At 41.3% G+C, this 22745-nt stretch overlaps 1 protein-coding gene across 2 annotated transcripts; it reads right to left on the bottom strand.

The window, feature by feature from the left end:
• Window positions 1-2327: 2327 nt before the first annotated feature.
• On the bottom strand, window positions 2328-8432 carry LOC116500790 (riboflavin kinase-like). 2 transcript variants are annotated; one of them, XR_004254341.1, is made up of 5 exons: window positions 8306-8432; window positions 7556-7707; window positions 6265-6367; window positions 4933-5732; window positions 2328-4898 (listed from the first exon to the last, which is right to left on the bottom strand). XR_004254341.1 is itself a non-coding variant. In XM_032206042.1 (4 exons), the coding sequence occupies exons 1-4, from the start codon at window positions 8385-8387 to the stop codon at window positions 5602-5604; spliced, it is 468 nt and encodes a 155-aa protein (XP_032061933.1). In that variant the 5' UTR covers window positions 8388-8432; the 3' UTR covers window positions 2328-5601. The 2 variants fall into 2 exon arrangements, 1 of the variants encoding a protein (XP_032061933.1); XM_032206042.1 differs by having other exon boundaries at window positions 2328-5732.
• Between the last annotated feature and the right edge of the window lie 14313 nt (window positions 8433-22745).

Genomic DNA, 22745 nt, shown 5'->3' on the forward strand with positions numbered 1-22745 from the left:
CATGTCCTATCATTATCTACCTGAAAAAGGTGGCTCTCCATCTTTTATAAGCCTTCTTGAAGTACTGAAATGCTGCAATGAGTTGTCTCTAGCATCTTCTATTCACCAGGCTGAACATCCCCTGCTCTCTCAGCCTTTCTTCATAGGAGAGGTGCTCCATTGCTCTGATCTGGGGAGGCCTTCATGGCCCTCCTCAGAACCTGCTCTAACAGACCCACATCCTTCTTGTGTGGATGCAGCACTCCAGGTGCAGCACCTCCCTCCACCTGCTGCCCACCCCTCTGCTGATGCAGCCCAGGATGCAGTTGACCTTCTGGGCTACAAGTGCACACTACCAGCTCGTGTTAAGCCTTTCATCCACCAGAACCAGATAAAGGTCCTTCTCTGCAGGGCTGCTCTCAGTGAGCTCTTCTCCCAGTCTGTGCACATGTCTGGGATTGTCCTGACCCAGGTGCATCACCTTTCACTTGTTTCGTTAGGTTCACATGGGCCCAATTCTCAAACTTGTCCAAGTCTCTCTGGATGGCGTCCCTTCCTTCTGTTGCAGCAACTGCACCACTCAGATTGGTGTTGACTTGTTGTCTGATGCAGTCACTCCATAGAAGGCCACCAGTTTGGTCAGGCAGGATTTGCCCTTGGTGAAGCCATGCTGGCTGTCTCAGATCATCCCCGTGTCCTCCACGTGCCTTGACATTGCTTCTAGGAGGATCTTTTCCGTGATCTTCCTGAACACAGAAGTGAGGCTCACCAGTCTGCAGTTCCCCGGGTCCTCCTTTCTGCCCTTTTTAAAAATGGAAGTGATGTTTCCCTTTTTCCAGTCACCAGGGTCTTTGCCTGAGTGCCATGACTTTTTGAATATGATGGAGAGAGGCTCGGCAACAACAGCCGGTTCCCTCAGGACCCTAGGATGCAGGTCAAAATCAGATTGCATACTTAGCAAACTGTTCTGCAGCAGGGAAGGGGGTGAGCTGAGAGAGAGAAGCAACACGAGGTTTTTCTGGATCTTGGTAAGACAGGCTTGACAACAAATGGCTTAATAAAATGGTCTAAGGGCTGGTACCAAGGGGGAGCTGCCTGCAGGCTCCTCTGGTATAGTGTCCTGCTCAAGTTTGTCCTGCAGCCAAGAGATTTGTGCAGCAAAACAGCCTGACGGCCACACTGCATGCATCAAACGTCACAGCACAGGTCTGTGCTCACGCAGGCTACCTGTGATGTGGGTCGCTGGGTCCTTGATGCACAATGGTCTCCCTGTCAATCAATACATAAATCTGTCCCAAATTAAGGATACCAACCAAATATCCAGACTGTTTTTCCATGTGTATTGGGCCCTAAGTTTTTCTAAACGTGAGGAAACAATGTTTTTTAATGTCTGCTAAGCTGAAGTTCTTTAGGCTATTAGGACCTGTTAGTTCAGTGCCACCATTAACAGAATAATTTTTGTGAGTATGTAGGAGGGGGCAACAAGGGATAGTAAGAAAGGGAAGCAGTGGTGGGAACCAAGTAAGGTCAGTCACACTAACTGATGAGGGCATGTTTATTCCAGCAGGATGCTCTGGTTGAAGACTACTAAGGTGGGAGACAATGACAGGATACAAACCTCTGTCATGCTAATCGATGGGCTAGCAAGCTGCAGACAACACTTCCAGGGAGGATGAGCCTGGCAGCCAATCAGATTGTGGACTGAGACCCTCAGACATGGAGGATGCAGAAACTGCAGAGCTCTGCAAACCCATGGGGATGTAATAGGGAAGTATAGGGGCAGGAAGAACAAACTGGGGAGCAGGGGGGTATAAAAGGGCCAGTCATGTGTAAAACAGGGCCACTCAGTGCACCTGTCTGGCCAAGTGCACCTAATGACCACACTGTCCCGAATATCCTGTAATTTCTCTCATTAAATCATCTCATAGTTATCTCCCCGTAGTTCTGCTCTCCCTCCTGTGTGTGTATGCTGCAAGGACTGCATGCCAGCTACTAGCAAAACCTGGATGTGGGTGAGCCAACATCAGTGCCAGCTACTGGGGTCAGGCTGGGGAAGGGGCGCCACAGCCTGTGGTGCCAGCTATCAGCGCGAGTGCAGTGGTCCCAGCGCCAGCTGGCAATAGGACCGGTGTGTGTGAGTGTAATTGGTGCCAGCTACCAGACCGAGTGGGATCCCTGACCCCCAGCCACGGGGTGAGGCAGTGTGCCCTTCCAAACCAGCTACCAGGAGGCACCAGTGTGAGTGAGGCGAGTGAGGGGCCTCTGCACCACCGGCTGGAGCAGGGCAACAGGCTACATACAGCAGGAGGAGGCAGACGCACTCTCTTCACCAAAAATTTTCACCCACATGCAGTTTGGAAAGAGTTTATTGTACAGACATTCTCATATTGCCACCAATCTTCATTTCAGAACAGCAACAGACTTCAGAGGAAGGTGGGTAAGAGTATTAAATACACTTAGGTTTTACTTGAGAAAGTATCTGAAACTGAAAAAACTGGTACTGTTCAAACTCCCAACAATTTCAGTGGCCCTCTAGTTCAACCAAATTGAGACACGAAACCTCTCTGTGCTTCATTCGCTATTTGGAGTGCCTTACAGAAGAACCACAAGTAACTGAACACAAATACTACAGCACTGAGCTTGTAAGCAAGAACAGCTCTTTGCTGACACTGAAAGAAGTTTAAGCAGAGTAATGACATACATCTAAAGTATCTCCTTCATAACACTCTAAGGAATATACTAAGATGATTTATTTGCATCAGATACAATCAGGAAGCCTATGACAAGGATTTTAACTTTGACAATTACAATTCCTTTATTAATGGTACAACGCAGCAACATCAACTGACGTAAATACAGTTCGCATATAATACAAAAATATAACCCTTCATAAAGTCTGTACTGTGCTAGGAATTATGTACTGAGCTTAAATAGTCGATATACAATGTTTTATCTTAAATAATGTGAACAGACAGGTACACTCAGCCAAATGAACCTAATAACATTTTCTCTAATTTGAAGACAAGCATACAAAGAGCAGCTCATTAGCTCATTGTATCCATACACCATACTTCACATAGGAGTCAAGAGCAAACAAAGTTTTTTTTCAAGTTTTGCCTTTGCCACTGTTCTCTGTCCATAGCCCAGTGGTTCTACAACCAGAGAATTGAATTTTGGATAGTAGCATTTACTAGCAGATACGGAAAAGTATTACTTGGACAACCAGCTTAAGGCACTATGGTTTCCACAACAGACACATGAAAGTACTGGGGAAAAAACAGAGTTCAGCTCTGCAAACCCATGCAGGTGTGCAGAGGAAAGGGAAGCAGGAAGAACAGATAGGGGAGCTATGAGAGTTCAGCTACAGTACAATGACAAACATCAATTTATTCTTTAAATATATATTTGGCAACACATTTAGTAGACTTCTGTGTCTGCTACTTATTCTTCCTAAAAACAGAGAAAGGTAACAATGCCAAAATGTTACAGTCTCAAGAATTCCTACAGCCTTTGCCTAAAAAAAAATTTCCCTTCATCCCTCCATTTTAAAATAATAAAAAAAAAAAATCAACTTTCACTTTTGCAAGACAATCCTTTTACAGATTTTTACATACAGTTCCTAACAAGTTATACGTAAGAAGTCCACTAGGTTGTTTTGTTCTTCTTTTAAAGAAAATATTTCTAACTGCCGATTAGTGAATTTTCTTCCTAATATTCTCCTTTTAAGAGAGCAGAAGTATGCTTAAAATATCCAGGTAAAAGGTAGGACAGAACTGTCAGCATCTCAGTAGAGAAACGTAAAACCACCTTGGCTCTGCAGATCAAAATGTCTATGCTAACAAGTGCTCGTGCAGAAATAAGCGCCCCCAGTTCTGTATTTCTTCTGTCTCTGCTATCAACATCACTGATGAACAACTCATTTAAATCATCTCAAGTTTCTGTTCAAGCTCTTCACAGCAAACGAGTCACCCTGACTCACTCAAGACCCCTTCCTTAGCAATATCCCCTGGTGCTGGCTCAAAGTTAAGACAGTATGAAGTGGAACCAGCATCCTTACAGCACCTGCCACGAAGAAGACTCAGAAAGCTACCTTCTTAAAGCCCTCTTAAACCCTAGACTGAAATGTAGGACCCAGATGGGTTATGAGAACAAGTAAATTCAGAAAGCTATACTACACGAATTGTGCATTCCCAAATTGTATGGGACAGTTCTGTGCATTCCCAATTTGTATGGGACAGTTCTGACACGGAACTACAGGTTACATATTGACAGAACTATTTTCAATTTCAGAAAATATTTCGGCCACAGCACAAGCCAGTATCAGAAGAATATGAAGATGATAGTCACAGCAGCTTACCTAGCTCCCCATGCTGAGCAGAGGATAGAAAAATCTAACAGAGAACAAAAAAAAAAAAAAAAAAACAGATTTAGAATCACACACGATACATTCTTAGTATTATCCCAAATTACTATTGATTTTGACAATATCACCTCTACTTATATGTGCATACATTTCAGAGTAGTGAAGGGTGCACTTACTTGCAATAAATACGTTATACCTACTACAGTGTTGATGTTTTATTATATGAATCCCCAAGGGCTGTCATCTGGATATTGATCTGCTCGGTTAACCAAAACTTTGGATCTTACGTATGCTTGGTGTGGAGGGCTGACGGTGTTTTTCTGTACCTTAAACTAACCTTGAAGTCAGTCATTTTGTTGTCAATATGAGAATAACCTCAAGATCCTCTTCATCTAGGGTGTCAGCAGCAGATACAAATGCAAAGTTGCCTCTTCTGCCTTACAGCCCAAAGAGCACAAGTCTTGTTATAGTATTTCTACATCCTTAGAACCTCAACCTTTACAGTACATTGACATTCATTTTATCATTCATTTCCTGAATTTCAGTGGAACATTACCTCTGAAGGAAACTACAGAGGTAATGTACATTACATACATTCTCATATATTTCTGTACAGCTGGCTGTACATATCTCAGATTCCAGTAAATCAATAAGCAGCAGTGATTACATCTATTTCAAATAAAGTTAAAATAAATAATTTCAATTGAAATGACAGTTTAAACCACAACAGCTGTAAAGCACATCAAAAATAAGAACCATAGAGAGTTATTCGTGTTATGGTTATCTAATCATTGGCTTCCTGCACCACAGGAAATTTTCAATCAATAACAAAACTTCCTAAGCTGCTAGCTACAATTGAGATGTAAAAATTATGGAAAATTGGGAAAAAGGGGTTGGAATAACATCTGTATGTTAAAAACTGACGCTTTTCACTTGAGTGAACTCTACACCCCTTCACGCTGAAGAGGTCACAGTTCACTTTAGTCACGTTCTATGTGCGCTACTGACTCTAAACAATTGCTAATTTTTAGATATACAATTTATCCAAAAAGAACTAGAACCACTTTCTACTCCTTCTGAATGATTGGGTTTGATCAATTCACTTGTGCAAACTTAAATCCCCTTATATGGTTGATTCCTATCTCATTGCCTAGACAGACATGACAAAGTACCTATGTAAGCAGTGCAAATATAAGAGCTCCACAACAGGAACAAGAGAGGAAAAAAAAAAAAAGCAGGTAAAAAGCTCATTGGTTTGCTCAGTGGTCGTTTACTATTTTGCCTCCTGGCGGATGAAAGAAGTTGTCTTCTTTCACTTTACGATGTTCCGGTAAATCTAGCTGCCTTTTTGCCTCTTCAATGTCTTCCTGAATTGCTGAAATGAGTGCCTCTAAAAATAGAAGAATAGGGATATTTAAAAGCTGATCAGAATTCTAAATACACAATAACAAGCAAAAATATCTTGTTCCACAGAATGACAGAAAAATCACAGAGGTAGAATATAATTATTACAACAAGGTTGGAAAAGCAAAGTTCTTTTTTTCAAGCATGTCTGAGCTGCGTTTTCCACCACTACCTTGTTCCAAAATTAATTTTAGAAAAAGATCAAAACAGTTTCATGAACTGTTTGAATCCTAACAGAACTGCATTTTCAAAAGAAATGAACAGACTAGACCAATGCTTTTATGAGAAGCTCATGATTTTAAAATTACTCCTCAGACAACTGAAATTTAGACTGAAACAAGATGTGGGAGCATTTTTTTAAAATTATTATTATTGAACTAACTTATACATTACTACATTTAGCTTATGAAAACATTGTACTGAAAGTTCAAAGGCCAAGAGGTAAAACAGCTCATTGTGAAGAAAAAGAAAGTGAAGACATATTACTTGCATGAATGAAACAATTCTGTGATACTGACCTAAGGAATCAAAGTTTTTTTCTGGTCGAATATACCCAATTATGGCTATGCTGAGAATTTCTCCATAGAAGTCCTCTTTGAAGGTGTGGATAATGTGTGTTTCCTAAAGGAAGAGAAATTCGTTGGCATTTATGATTAACTTGGAACTTTTTCCCCTCACAGTAAGTATGTTCAGCTAATACCTCTAATTCCAATTCACCACAACACATACCAATGAAACTAAGACATTTAATACATACAATGCAAGATTAGGAGGCTAGTTAAGGCTACTGTGAGGAGGGAGAACTGTACTTTTGCACAGAGTTTAAGAAAGGTTTTTCACCACAGAGTATTCTGATAGCCAAATTAAAAGGAAGAAAAAAAAAAAAAAAAAAGAGAAACGTTCAAGAGAAATGTTTCACTGCTTCCCACAAGTAGTATTTATAAAGCAGCAAATAACAAAGAAAGCTTAATCTTTCATTAACTTAATGATGAAACAACTATGAAGACATACTGAAAAAGCTGGCTTAAGGAATGCTTTTACAAGTAGCTCTGAATGATAAAAATCAGGAAAATGAATGACAGAAATCCAGGAGTGAAGGCTGAGAAAGGATTCCCCATCCTACGTCTTGTTCAGAAAACACAGCTGCAAAAAATTTGGAGTGTACGTTTATAAAAGCCAAAGGCATCAGAATAGTCATAAACTTAGGATCTTAGAAGGAGAAGATTCATGCCCAAACAAAGGTGCTTTCAACAATTGAAACAGAGCTCTCTGCAAGGCTCAGGAGAAACACCAGCACCTGACAACAAGAAAAACACTGCTGTCACAGCTCAAAATTTACCTCCTCCATCCTGTTATTACACATTTTTGGATACTAGTCCTGTATATCTGGCCACAGCACCACATCTACGGATTCCATCATTTAAGAGAAGGACAGAAAATAATTATATATTAAGGTGCCCCCACATCTCTTAGCTTTAATGTAGACAGACAAGGTTAGATCATGCCAGATCATGCTAGGGATCTCAATAACTAGTAAATTCAAAGCATCTACTGAGCGTATGCTTCCTTAGCTATCAGCACTATAAGCAACCACTGTTTCAGAAACAGATAAAATATTGATCTCTGAAGTACTTAGGCAATGATGGAATAGGACAAAGAAAACAAACTTTGTTCGTCTGTGGCTATGTACCATCTGGCTACAGAGACTATTTTCTCTTCAAAACACAAACATATAAAACTGACACCAAATACATTTCTAACAACAAGCAGAATTTCTAGGCGAAGTACTGCACAAAGCAAAGCTCTTACCACTGATTTCTTAGTATTCTTATAGAAAGGATTCCATCCTATGCTCAAAACCATTTTATGCACATCTCCATTTCCAACACAGGCCCATCCATAGTATATACCAGTAGAGATATCAGACGGAAAGCTTTCAACTACTTGCTCGGAAAAGTTTGCTGAAAAAATTTTAGAAAGGGTAAAGTGTAAGTGACCTTGTGGAACTCCAGGGCATCACAGAGCCCCCAAAGACTTAAAATTTCTGCCTACAGATTGAAGGCTTATGCATGCGATGATGACTGTGATGTAACATGCTGCTCAGCAAGACATGACATATAAAACAGCTTCGTAGGATTCAGCCCCCGTGGCGATACCAGCGCTATCAGATCTCTCGCACGTGCTGTTTTACATACACGCCAGCAAATATTAATAAGCACGTGGGGAGCGTTCAGTAGGTAAACACTTCGCGATCAGGGCGACCGCTACGGCTTTAATAAGGTCAAAAACAAAAAAAAAAAAAAAAAAAAAAAAAAAAGAAAACAACAAGCGAGCGTCTTCCGCGCTGTAAAACAACTTTGAGAACTAGTTAGCGAAACAATCACTTCACAAGCACGTACAAAGGCGTGAAAGCACCACCGCTGCTCACGGCAGCTGAACCCCTGCCCAGCTCCACACGCCCTGCCCGCGGCGCCGCCGTCAGGCGCAACACCGAGGGGCCCGGCGGCGGTTGAACGGCCCAACGGCCGGCCCAACGGTCAGTCCCACCCGCCCGCTCACCGGTGGGGACGCCGAGCTGCCGGGAGCCCCGCCCGAAGCCCTTCACCACCTCGCCGCGGCAGAAGTACGGCAGCTGCCTCATGGCCGCGCCGCCGCCGCCGCCGCTCACCGCTTCCTCCTCGCCCAGGGCGACGCCAAGCCAGGAGGAGGGGGAACAATAGCGGGGAGCGCCCCGGCGCGCAGCCCGCGCAATGCGGCGGAGGGAGCCTGCCCCCCCCCCCCCTCCGCCAAATGGTCTCGGCCAAGCGCTGGCCCCGCCCGGCCGGGAGGGGGCGGCCGTTGCGCTGCGTGAGGGGCGTGGTGCCGGGCGGCCGCGGCGGCCCCAGCATCGCCTCAGGGCGAGGCAGGAACCTGCGCTGCCCGCCAGGTGGCACGCAGCCCCCGCCGGCACACCGCCGGCCCTCAGACCTGCAGGAGTCGAAATAGCACAGCAATAGGACATATACAGTGTAATAGAACGTATATAATATCAATAATAGAACAGCACGAAGGGCTGTGCCAGGAGCCGCGTGATTAAACGTTGCCCCGAACTCTTCAACTGGTGGCTGCTGTTTGTCAGAGCCATCCTGTCAAATGGTCGTCCTCTCTCATTGCGGTACCTTGCTGCGATTCAGCCAAAATTTAATCTGTCCTTGATGCTAGGCATCCTTATTTCACACTTGATCGCACCTAGCTCATACTGGAGATGGGGATCTTGCACAAGTAAAACTTGGTTACCTGACCTGAAATGTAGCAGAGTTAGCAGACATTTTTCGTCAAAAGGCCTGTCTGAATTTCAGTGATGAGCATGTCTGCTAGCACTGTCAAAAGACCAGTTCGATAGCTTCTGCCTGCCTGTAACTTGAAAGCTCCAGTGCCGTTTCATGCAGCTACAAAGGAACTTCTCTTCCTTGCTTATAATGAGTTATCTACAGCTATTGTTGTTGGTAATAAGTTCTTAAATATTTTTATTATATATATATGCAACCACAGAAAACAGAATAAAGAGAACAAGAGCATGTGTTGAGTCATCTGTGTAGGCCCTGTGCCAGGTTACTTGATTAAATATAAGCTTTGTGGACTCATCATACTAACCAACATTTATTGCACCGCTGAACATATTCTGTTCACCATTTCATAATAAATCATGTGACTTGTATCACAACACAGCCTCTGTCTCCTGTCACCATCCTGTCACCATACTGCAAAGGGGTAGATTCCTAGGCATGGCTTACAGTGAAATATCCTGTTTCCTCCATGTAAAGCGGGGGAAAATAGTAATAAAATATCTGGTGGATGCTGGGATATTCTAGGGCTGCCCTGGCCAAGCTGGAAATTCTGGTCACACTGGGCTCTGATGAAATATTCAGGAGGTAACTCGGTGAAAAGAGTGCCATGTAGTAAAACTAGTAGCACTTTAACCAGCTCCTTGGAAGTTTCCATTCCCAGCATGACAAAACTCTCATTGATTCAGGAGTTCAATCCAAGGACACTCTGGCACGCCTTGCTTTTAGTGGGCTGAAACCAGGTGGTGAAATCAGAGTACAAAGTAATATACAAAACACCCTTGCAAGAATGTCTAATAAGCGTAGCTGCTTCAAAATTATTTTTCTGTATTTTAGCCTGGAACAGCAAAACACAGGATGTTTTTGTTTGTTTATTTTTAACAGTAATTTTTTTGTTCTATTTGAAAGGAACGTGTTCTTTTATAAAATAACAAATTTGTGTGATGGCTAGCAAGACTGCATTATACGACAGGAAAGTGATGTAATAGGATAGTGACAAGTACTATCAATGTTAGCACCATAAAACAGCTGATATAATCTACTGAACACTTTCTGGTAATTGCGGAAGATTCTAGCAACTACCATTTGCATGTTACAAAATAACGTGACATACAAAGCTTGTCTGATTACTTACTGGTGCAATTCAGATGTTGCAGAAATATGACATAACTGTGTAGCACCTCATGCTTTTTGAAAGTTTGTATTTGGTTTGAAAGTTCATGTGTGTTCAAAAGTTGCCCTCAGCTTTTTCCTTCTTACTGCCCTTTCTCCACACTGAACCCTCAACTGGCTTCATGAAAAGTGCACAGCACCACTTTCAACTAGCTCAACTGCTCTCACTGGTCTTTGCACAGCATTGGATCATGCCATGTATACGTACCTCATGGTTAGCACTTAAAATTCTGTGTGTTTTAAAGCTGCTGAAGAACACAAGCTTTCTTCACAGATTATATGCATTTTACAGCCATCCCTATGACAGGTGTCTCAGTTTAAGCAGCTGTGATCTCACGAGTTGTGATAAGGCTGAACCATGCCGACCCAGATCAACATGTTTGAACCAGTCTATCACGCAGTATAAGAGCAATTCAGAAGTTTGATGTAGATTTTTAACCTGCTATGAAACAAAAGATATAATTCAGTGTGATTAGTGGTTTGGTGCAATCCTGAGGGAGAATCCTACCCACAGAGGTTTTGGTAACAAAAGAAGTCATACAGAGCAAGGTATCTCAGGCAGCTTCCATTCCTAAAGATGAGTAAGTAAAATTCTCATCTGTTTGAGAGTCTGTGTTCCAAAATACCTTGAATTCCTTGGAAAACAAAACAGATTGGTATCAGGATTCCCACAATGAAATGTAGAAAAACAAGACTGTTGAGATGTCAGAGAAGTTGTTTGGGAGTAGTTAGCTGTGTCATCAGGAGTTGTGCAATACCTTGTGGCTGAATAGATGCTAGGGATCTCATAAGTGAGTGTCAAGATTGTTCTGATCAGTAGTCCTCTGAAAATGGCATGCAAGACTGTGTTAGATAAAGCAGGTAGCTGTGAAAAGTTAGGAAAATCGTAAACAAATACAGCTAGATGGGTATTGGTTTTCCAACTCATTAAATGTAAATAAATAAATAACTTAAATCATAGGATATCCAAAATTCGAAGGGACACACAGGGATCATCGAGTCCAACTGCTGGCTGTGCACAAAACCATCCAAAAACCTGACTGTGTCTGAGAGTGTTGTCCAAACACTTCTTGAACTCCAGCAGACTTGGTGCCATGACCACTGCCCTGGGCAGCCTGTCCCAGTGCCCGACCTCCCTCTGGGTGCAGACCCTTTCCCTAACCCCCAGCCTGACCCTCCCCTGTCCCAGCTCCATGCCTTTCCCTCGGGTCCTGTCGCTGTTCCCAGAGAGCAGAGCTCAGCGCCTGCCCCTCCGCTCCCCTCGTGAGGGAGCTGCAGGCCGCCATGAGGCCTCCCCTCAGCCTGCTCTGCTCGGGGCTGAGCAAACCCAGGGACCTCAGCTGCTCCTCACATGTCTTTCCCTCTAGACCCTTCAACAACTTTGTAGCCCTCCTAATACTTTTATGTCCTTCTTGTACCATGGTGCCCAAAACTGCACCCAGCACTAAGCACTGAGGTTGCACTAGCACAGGGCAGAGCAGGACAATCCTTTCCCCCCACCAGCTGGCAGTGCTGTGCCTGACACACCCCAGGGTACAGTTGGCGCTTTGGGCTGCCAGAGCACACTGCTGGCTCATGTTCAGCTTGCTGATGATCAAAACCCCCAGATTCCTCTCCACAGAGCTGCTCTCCAGCCTCTCATCCTCCAAGTCTGTACATAAAGTCAGCGTTACCCCATCCCAGCTGCAGAATCCAGCACTTGATCTTGTTAAACTTCTTATGGTTGATGATTGCCCAGCCTTTTGGTCTGTCGAGATTTCTCTGCAAGGCCTCTCCACCCTGAAGGGAGTCCACAGCTCCTCCTAATTTAGTGTCATCTCTAAAAGTTACTTAGTGTGCATTTGGCTCCTGTGTCCAGAGCAATTACAAAGACTGTAGAGAAAAGGCCCTAAAATGGAGGTCTGGGGAACCCCACTATTTTGGATTGGTGAATCTGGATAATTTCGTTTTTCAATGAATTACACAGCAAAAAAAGAATTAATTAACTCTTTTTTTTTTTTTTTTTTTTTTTTTTTTAATATACTGTTCTGATGTGGAAAGTATTTTACTCTTAATTCCCACTTTCCATGGAAAAGAAAAAAAAAAAAGAAGACAAAGGTACTAAAAGCTTACAGGAAAGGGCTATTTCTTGCAGGAAATAGCTTCTTAGAAGGGAGTAAGCTGAAGTGGGAATGAATATGGAGATAACAGGATATTTGATGTTTATGATAGTACAGAAGTTTGGGAACATTTTAAAAAAGAAAATAAGCCAGTATGTCAAAACTGTCTGTCTATGCCACAAGAATAAATTTCATGATGACAAAAGGAATTAAAATGAAAAGTAAAAAAATAGTGAGTACTGGTCCCACTTATGGGTTTTATTTAGAAGCGCTGGGAAGAACAGATCCCCTCTCAAAACCACAAAAAAAAACCAACATGTTGCCCCAATGGTAGATTTGCATTTTTTATGTCCAGGAACTACCTGCATTGTCCTCATTTCTCTTCTCTTTTTGAAAGCTGAAGAGGTCTTATGAATTTTCATTACAAGAGAGAAACATTTTTCTCCTACGCAAGAGCATCATAAAGAGCAGAAGAATAAATAGTGTTTCTAATGACTGATATTGCAGGGAGGAGAAGACAAAGGAAATGGCTCAATTTTTTCCTCCTTGCTAATTATCAGCGTTTAAAATCATTCTCTTACCTTCCATGTGCTCACCATTACAGCTTTGTTCACATGCTAACAAATGACTGAGCAAAAAAAAAAAGAGAAATTCTGCTGAAAATTACTAATTACAAAAGCAATGTGGAATTCATAATATTCCTGCCATCATGAATATACTCCCAATCTCATGTAGGGCATGTCTGCATTTGTTACAGCACTATCATCTATGCAAGTAAACCACACATTCATTTAGCAATCTGCTTTCTGCTGCATTTTAAAGAAATAGAACTAGTCATAGTTAATGCTTGCTGCTGCAAAGTGCCCCTTCTGAATGCATGCTATTTGCAACTACATTATCTTAATACAGGATATATTTGCACAACAGTGAGGGAAAGGTTAGCCATGATTTCTGCTCTTGTCTGTTGGGCTACATTACAATTGCTGCATACATGATCCTAATATTCCTCCTAGCAGCTTTTGCCAGACCTGTCCATGCTGTGAGCAGAGGAGTTACACAGCTCCTGCTGAACGAGTCTGAAAAAGTTGCCTCACTGTCACTTGCCTTGCTAGTAAACCTGGCCTAATGCTGCTCTACTGATCTGTTTGGGTTTTATGTGGGAAGGGCATGGTAGCAGGGAGGCTGCAGGGGTGGCTCCTCTGAGCAGAGCCCAGCAGCTGCCCCATGTCAGATCAGAGCCAGCTCCAGACAGCTCCAAAAGGGACTCCACTGCTGGCCAGAGCTGAGCCACGGAGCAATGCTGGTTGTGTCTCTGGGAGAGGAGACTGAAGAAAAGGGGGAAAAAAAAAACTGCTGTGCAACAGCAGCTGGGAGAGGGAAGTGGGAAGCAGCCCTGCAGTCCCCAAGGTGAGTGCAGCAGGAGGGCAGGAGGTGCTCCAGGCAGGCGGCAGCAGTTCCCCTGCGGGCTGTGCAGGGAGAGGCCCCCGGTGGAGCAGGCTGTCCCCCTGCAGCCCATGGGTCCCACATGGAGCAGATCTCCACGCTGCAGCCCCCCCATGGGTGGAGGAGCCCCCGGTGGAGCAGGTGGATGTGGCCTGGAGGAGGCTGCAGCTCATGGAGAGCCCCCGCAGGAGCAGGCCCCGGGCCGGAGCTGCAGCCCGTGGAGAGGAGCCCACGCAGGAGCAGGGGGCCTGGGGGGAGCTGCTGCTTGTGGGGGACCCGTGCTGGAGCAGTTTGCTCGTGGGGGATGGATGGACCCCGTGGTACGGAGCTGTGTGGGAGCAGGGCTTGAAGAGCTGCTGCCTGTGGGCAGCCCCCGCAGGCTCAGTTTGGGAAGGACGGCATCCATGGGAGGGACCCCATGGGGAGCAGGGGCAGAGAGGGACCGAGAAGGAGTGGTGGACACAAAGCATCAGGGACTGATCATAACCCCCATTCCCCTGTTCCCTTGCACTCCTAGGGGGAGGACGTAGAAGAGGGTGGATGAGGGGAAGGTGTTTTTAGTTTGCTTTTAGTTTCTAGTCTGCTAGTGATAGGCAATAAATTGTATTAACCTCTGTACTTTAAGTCTGTTTTGCCCATGGCAACAATCATTGACTGATATCCCTGTCCTTATCTGAACCCTTGAGCCCTTTTCATCATGTTTTCTCCCCTTTTTTCTTTGAGGAAGGGGAGTGAGGGAGTGGTTATGATGGAGTTCAGTGGTCCAGCTAGGCAAAACCGCCACAGTATCTGCCGAGTCAACCAAAACTATGAATTCAAAAGATATGTGCAAAGTTACATAAGTAACACAAGACTGGTTTCTGATTTCTTTGGTTTGTGGGCAGTTGGGGTGGAATAAAGCCCTGAAGTTAAAAGAGGAAGAAAAACTTGTGATCCTGCCTCAAGCAATTCCTTAAAAACTATTTCCCTACAGTTAGTATACAGCACAGACAACATTAATACTAATTCCATAAACATGAATACTCTATTAAACCAGAAAAAGTACAAAATTATTTCTATTAAACATTCATGGATTTAAACAACTATGGGCAAAATTGAGGTGCACTTCCTCCAGAGTTAGCTGTTCCCCCATAGGCAGGCAAAGTTCTTATTAGGAACAATATTTAGGAGCAACAAATAAAATGAAGAATTCATTTTTTTGCACTTAGTACTTTCTGAATCATTTCCTACACCAATGCCAAACCATGCACAACTATGGCATATGGTATCTAAAGGCAAGAACACACAGATATGAAGGAACAAAAGGCTGCTTCTAGGGTCAATGGCTACTAACAAATAGCTGTTGTTCTATCCATGTGTTTCCTGTTTTTTTTTTTTTTCTTTTTTCTTTTTTTTTTTTTTCCCCAACCTATCATGCATTTAACATACATTGTGTGATAAACAATCATTGCCCTTACCAGTAAGTAAGGTATTAAAGAAGAAAGTAGCCCTACTGCATTACTTAGGATAGAACAGTTAAATTAGATTAATTTCCTCATGTAAGTACTTCCAACTTCGTTGAAGTCCAAAGCATTTCATCGTGTTTTCTTTTACTTTCTCTTCAGTTTATTTGACTCTTTACTCAGCAGTGTGCAACCTATCATGTTAATATTGCAAATGTGTCAATTGTGCATATGCCAAAATGTTGGATCTGGTGACTGAAAAGAATGACAGACACAGGACTGTGAATGAGGAGAATGTGTCCATTAGTTCAAGCATGGACTTTTGTAGGTTATGTCCTTACTTAGAGGTTTGTATTAAATATTTTTTTCTAAGTAGAATATTGGCCTTAGTCCATCCACTTTTGCACCATCAGTTTGTCTCACAGTGCTCCTTCCAGCATGGACACTTGCTCTGAATCCCACACCAAATAAGACCTTCTGGTTTCCATCAAGTTCCCCAATGAACAATGGAAACTGTCTGCTGGCAGTTAATTCTTGTGCCATTGTGGTGGTTTTGCACCAATGACCAACTAAATGCCACCACACTGCTATCTCATTCCCCCTCTTCAAAGGAAGAGGGAGAGAGAAAATATGGTTGGAAACAAGAAAGGCTCACAGGATGATAAAGATAATATAATTGAAGGAAAAAGAAAAACAATTATCCTCTAATTTCCATCAGCAAACAATGTTCAGCCACACACTGGAAAGCAGGTCCTCAATTCACATAGCAGTTATATGGGAGGACACATATCTTCATAACAAGAGCCTTCCCTTCTCTTTTCCCCTTCCCCACCTTTTATTGCTGACTGTGACATTATATGCTATGAAATATCCCGTTGGTTGGTTTAGGTCAGCTGCCCTTGTGATGTCCCCTCCCCACCTCTTGTCCACCCCCAGCCTACTGGGTTTGGGGTGGTTGGAGGGTATCTGGATGCTGTGTCAGCTCCGCTCAGCAATAGACAAGTTGTTGGTGCAATACCAGTGCTGTTCTAGCTACAAGTGCAGAGCACAGCACTGTGTGGGCTGTTGTGGGGAAGGTGAACTGCATCCCAGCCAGACCCAGCACAGCCACACGTCAGGTCTGACAGACCTGTTCTCCAAGATGCTGCTGGGTAATTGTGTGTCACTGTAAGAACAGAAAGACTTCAGTGATCTAGATACTGCAGCTGGTGATGTTTGTTGCTAAATTATCTACGGTGTGCTTCTCTTTCAATACTCCTAGTTAAGCTGCATACATCAGAAATGAAAATGATTACAGTTTTGCTTTTTGGGAGTTATAATTAAAAATTGCTTTCTTTTGCACCTTATCCTCCTCAATAAATAAATAAATAAATAAATAAATAAATTATCATTACAGTTTTAGGAAAATTATATTCCATGTACTTTCTCAAGGGTATTCAAACCTGTGGAAGCTTGAAACAGCTCTTCTAACTCAGTAGTAGGTTCATGTGGACATGTTAAGAATGGAAAGAAAGAGAGAGAAAGAGAGAAGGAGAGTAGGAAAGAAGGAAAGAGAGAAAGAGAGAGAGAGAGAGAGAGAGAGAGAGGGAAGGAAGGAAGGAAGGAAGGAAGGAAGGAAGGAAGGAAGGAAGGAAGGAAGGAAGGAAGGAAGGAAGGAAGGAAGGAAGGAAGGAAGGAAGGAAGGAAGGAAGGAAGGAAGGAGGGAAGGAAGGAAGGAAGGAAGGAAGGAGGGAAGGAAGAAAAAGAAAAAAATGATATTCTCCTCTTGTAGTGGGCTATCAATCCATGGAAGAGAATCTATTTGAAGGACTGTTTTGAAGTACATTCTCATTTTCATGCTATATATTTAATACATTTTTACTGCCCGTCGTAGACCTGTTAACTAGCATTTGAGTTTCTGAACCTGTTGCCTTTGGAGGAGCTTTGCACCAAATCACTCAGAGCCCAATGTATTCTGGAAAAATCTTTGAGAAGATGCCATGAAATAATACATACCAAATGCAACCATGCTTTTGCTAGCATGTTGGTTCACCGCCCTGCCCTGCCCCTGGCTGTTCAGTCTCCACTTCACTACTCAATATCCAACTCATAATCCTCCAAAAGGTCAAATTTAGAAAGTCAGTCATGAATAAATCAGTCAAACAATCAAACAGGCTGAGGACAATGCTTGTAGAGAAGGCACAAATGTGACTTCATGGGCTGGTCTCTACCACCATATCTAGTTTCATTTCAGTAATACATAAACTCAAAGCCTTATTAATTACCACATTGGGCTGAGATTTTTGCATACATAAGGTTCAGATTCACAGTTTAAAATTCACCATTTTTGGCCTCACCCAACTCAGTGAGAATTATCTATAGTACAGTTTTGCTCAGGGTAAATGATATTGTTTTATTTGGCATATCCCAGTCATCCCATCAGTACAGCCAGATGGAAAATGAGTAAGTCTGAACTGAGAAGTCCAAGGAAGATCAGTAGCTCTTTCAAAACTGTGTAACATTCTGTCATTCTGACCTTTCTGTGAAGGAATTTAATCAACCATTCTATCTGCTTTTGTTTTAGCTTTCTCATAGACCTGTGCCAAGGGCATGGATCAGTGAATTAGTAGCGGAAGGGATAACAAAAGCCAGTTGTTTACTTGAGCACTCAGAAATGCTGCCAACTTGGTATCAGCTTGTTTACACAATTTGGTTAGTTTCTGAATGAATGTCAACACTACATTTAAAGGAAGAGAAGTGAATGTCATTATAAATTTGAAGGCACTTCCATTTCAGTCCTTAGAATATTCCTAAATTAGGTGATTAATTAAAGGTCATTCTTCACATTCTTGGCAAGTACTTCTGCTAACTATGTTTGTATCAGACAACTTCACTGTCTGATAGTTTTTGATAAATTCATAAAATTTATGTCAGCATATTCACAGCAGCCTCACTCACCTGAGAACTCCAGAAGAATCTTGAAGGATTTACAACAATTTCTCAGTAAACATTAAAACCTATTAAACGTTTAAATACAAAGTTCTGCCCAATGAATATCACTAGCAACTTGATCTAATGGGTTGCTTAAACTTTAAGCCAAGTTCTGATCTCAGATACTTCAGTTTAAATCCTCAGTAGAGTTTTGGAAATAAATTGAATAATAATTATTTAAATGAAAAGTAAACTATAGGATAGTCTCACTCTATATCTTATTTCTCCACAGTGTAATGAAACCCTATGTGTTCTACCTACACGGGAAAATTGTGCATTTATATGTTTGTCAGGAATATGGATTATATTCTACATTAGTAAAAAATCTAAATGATTTATTTTCAGAAATTCAAGTGTTAATATTATTGATTCCTCTACACTAGTTGACATTATTATACATACAGTCATTCAATCAATTTTTAGTTCTGAATCAACTTCTGAAGAATTGTGTGTGATACAAAAAGTTAAAAGATTCTCTAATGTGATCTTGCTTTCTCACCAGAATTTAGTAGGTCCAGCATTAATCAATATGATAAACATGTATCACTTCATTTCACTCTTCTTCACAAGTTGAATGTGCAATACAATATTTTGTTGTGACAGGACAGAGGTGATATTTTTTTTGTTCTTCTTCTTCTTGTTTATTCATTTGTTTATTTGGTTGGTTGTTTGGTTGTTTTTGGATTTGTTTTGAACTAGCTGTTTCCAAGCATTTCTAGGAGAGAAGAGAAACATGATAAAGACATGTGGTTAACTCCTTATTCATGTAAGAACACCAAGCCAGTTTCCCAGAAAATGCTGTCAATATGTAAACTTTCCTGTACAGAAATTTGCAGCAGAATGCCAAAGAAACAACACTATCAGAACTGGACTTCACTCTGAGCTCTAAGTGAACTTTTACTTTTTTTTTTTTTTTTTTTCTCAGGACATAAGCTGCCTCCAAACATACCTTAAGAAGGAGCTGCAAGTAGTAAAGGTTGTTAAAGGTTTGGACAGTCATGTTAATGATTGCTGCAATGTAATATCATAGAATCATATCATAGAATGGTTTGGATTAGAAGGGAACCTAAAGATCATCCAGTTCCAACCCCCTGCCATGGGAGGGACACCTTCCACCAGACCAGGTTGCTCAAAGCCCCAACCCGCCTGGCCTTGAGCACCTCCAAGGATGGGGCATCCGCAGCTTCTCTGGGCAACCTGTGCCAGGGCCTCACCACCCTCTGAGTGAAAAACTTCCTCATAATATCTAATCTAAATCTTCCCTCTTTAAGTTTAAAACCATCCTTCCTTGTCCTGTCATTGTCTGCCCAACTAAAAAGTTGTTCTAATTTTTTTTTTTTATAAGCCCCCTCTAAGTACTGAAAAGCTGCAATGAGCTCTCCCCTCAGCCTTCTTTTTTTTTCAGGCTGACCATTTCCAGCTCTCTCAGCTTTTTTTCATAGGAGAGGTGCTCCAGACATCTATCATCTTTGTGGCCCTCCTCTGGACCCACTCTAATATGTATACATCTATGCAGAACTTTTCATCAGTAAAACTGAGCACTTCACTGAAGAAATATATTCCCTCTTTATTTTGTTCAGAAACTACGGATATCAGAAAATCTGCATATCAGGTAATTGTTCTGCTTAGTTTATATTATAAAGACATTCTTGCAAAGGCATGGCTTAAAGCTGCATTATTATATAAGCTTCTTCACATTCACTTAAGTGGATTTTTTTCTGACTAGCGCAACTTCTGTTTGTCATTCATTTTCTGGCTTGGTGGTTTAAAATTAAAGGCTACAGGTCTCCTCACACAGCAACTTTTTGACTTCACAGTAGTCAAAGAACAGTGATTTGCTTGTACGATTTGCTCTGTTGTATCAACTTGTATCATTACAGCTTGTTGGTGTCTACCTGAATAGAGCTTTTTGACTTATAGTCAATTTTTAATCACACTTGCTTACGATCTTCATTTTCTTTAATTTAGACAACATGGAGAACAATGTGCTGTCTCTGACTACTGGATGATTTCTTGGTAAATTAAAGCAAAGTCCATTAATATCCAGTGCCAGCATAAACCCTTGTGGTGAACACTATAGTAGAGAACAAAGAGCTGCCAAATCACTAATCAAACAACTTTAAGAGTAAATAGAATGTCATATATATGTATTAAATGAAAATATTTCAGCACGGAAGCTTTTGAACAGGACAATGGAGTCTTTCTGAGAATGTAATTCAGATCTTCATATGTTGGAGAGAAAACTGTTTTTCTTCAGGATGGCAATGATCCTACTTCCTTGCAAAGTTACAGAGATGGCTTTTAGGCATGTTCCAGCAAGTTAGGATAAAAAAACATAAATCAGAATATCACTTTCTGACATATAATTAACTTTCACTAATATTTTTTTTTCTTTTTTTTTTTTTTACATTATATTGCAAACCCCGATTTTTTTACTTGGAAAGCAGTCTTGTGTGTTTGTTTTTATATTTTCACAGGCAACTTTCTTTTTTAAATTTGTTTCACTGTTTCAGGAGGTGACCAGAAGCATAAGGTCCTTCTGGACTTTTAGAGAGGAAAAAAGTATGGTATTTTTCAGTCTTCTGGGGGCTGAAAATACTTAACATGAACAGAGCTAATCCTGAAGTCTTACTAGAGCACCAAGAGCAAGAAATAAAATCCTTTCTCTCACAAGCTTCCAACTTGTAACTCATTAAAAAGAGGTAAATACTATTTTTCTTTTCTTTTTTAATACTTGTGTCTGCCACAAAACAACATCACTTGTGAACACTACATGGTAAGACTGGGCTTAGGAAAAGAAAGACCGATGCAAAAAATCTGAAGGAATCCAGCAGGAATTTTGCCCTATACTAAAGATCAGTGGAGCAAATATGAGAAGTAAGTTGTTTTTTCCTCTTTCTGGATATTTTAATCATAGTGTGTAATTGTACATAAGTGAACTAGAGTGAAACTGTATGTTTATCAAACAATACTAAGTAAAGGTACTAGCTGTTCTTAACCTAGAAAGAATAAAACTGTTAAAAGGCATAAGTTATATATGAAGAGGAAACTCAGGAAATTCTTAAAAGACATTTAATTTTCAGTCTTATAGTCTTAAGGAACCTCACATTCAGCATCTGTCTGTGACAGATACGAGACACTGAAACATGAATAAAATATTTATGTGTAAACCAGATTTAGAATATCATAGAACATCCTGAGTTGGAAAGGACCCACAAGGATCACTGTGTCCAACTTCTATTTAAACATAGGGGAAAAAAAAAAAAAAAAAAAAAAAAAAAAGTTGGTGAATTGCAGAATGTAAATAGACCAGCCAGACCAGCCTGTAATTAGGACCCCGCATTTACCCTCTGGGGCAGAACAGTAATGGGCTACATGACCAAACCACGAACTCTTAGGGACATAAGAAACAAGACAGATTTGGAAACATGTCTGCAAAATTCAGTGGAATGAGTTTGAAATAGACACTGTAAAAGACTATATAAAGCGTACAATAAAGTAGCATCCAGTTCATATGATTATGTGACATCCAAGCTTACAGTAAAGCTGCAACCAGGTAATAATCAGATCTTATACTGTTATATGTTCATGTGCACTAAATATACAAGTTAAATACAATCTTGGAAATACACACATAATAATTTTCTTAGGGAATGGAGCACCTAGTCCATTACCGGAAAATATCAGCCTACACATTTTCTTCACGGCTGACATAATAGAACAAAACTCCCCAAGGAGTGACAGAAAATCACAGGACAGGATCCTGTGTTCAGATCCAATACTTTGGCATTTTCTCAGCAACCACATACAGGGTACATTTATGAAGGTGGTACACAGGACTGACTACCCAAGGGGACAGAGCGGGACATTCTGTTTCCAGCAGAACAAGTTTGGTAAAAAAACAGCTGACGTCTCATTCAGCTGATTTCAGCTAAGAGAGCCATGCAACTATAGAAAAAGGAACCCACAACAATAGATAATGTGCAGCCTAACCATAAGTGTGTGAAAATTCAGAAATAAGGGAAGTATTGATTTTACAGAAATTAGACAAAATGTCATAAAAAAAAAAAAAGTAACATGGGGAAATTATGAGTAGATATTGAGGTCTTAATGATAAAGAACAAAGCAAAGAGAAGAGTCTTTATATGCTGTACATATAAATAATACCAGAAGGAACTTCAGATTCAACATCCTGAAATGGCATTAATTTGTTTGGATATGTTGGGAAAAAAAAGTGATGATACTGAGTCTTTTTCTACCTCACTTCTAAAAGTAGTAGTACCAGAGACTATAGCATGAAATCATGTTAGCTAGATGTGTTATACCAATAACCATGAAGTTTGCAACTTAAGCAAAATGCAAATAAGAAGCGTAGTACTAGACTGTGAGTTTATGCAACAAATGATAGTAAAACAGTGTCATTATAAAAATATAACTAAATCATAGATGCTATTCGCATGATATCGGATCATAAGTTAGCCATTTATAGTAAAAAGGAAATACATGTTTATCTAGTAAAACACAAAACACAAACACAAGAGTCTATAAA

The sequence above is a fragment of the Aythya fuligula genome, chromosome Z (genome assembly GCF_009819795.1).
Source record: "Aythya fuligula isolate bAytFul2 chromosome Z, bAytFul2.pri, whole genome shotgun sequence".
In the NCBI taxonomy this organism is placed as follows: Eukaryota; Metazoa; Chordata; class Aves; order Anseriformes; family Anatidae; genus Aythya; species Aythya fuligula.

What these genes read in the sequence shown, in the direction of transcription:
- LOC116500790 (XM_032206042.1), bottom strand. Translation starts at nt 8,387, where the DNA reads ATGAGGCAGCTGCCGTACTTCTGCCGCGGCGAGGTGGTGAAGGGCTTC. An exon ending in GCAGCTCGGCGTCCCCACCG is followed by an intron (nt 7,708 to 8,305) that starts GTGAGCGGGCGG and finishes AAATTTTTTCAG; the next exon opens with CAAACTTTTCCGAGCAAGTA. An exon ending in AAAAAACTTTGATTCCTTAG is followed by an intron (nt 5,733 to 6,264) that starts GTCAGTATCACA and finishes TTCTATTTTTAG; the next exon opens with AGGCACTCATTTCAGCAATT.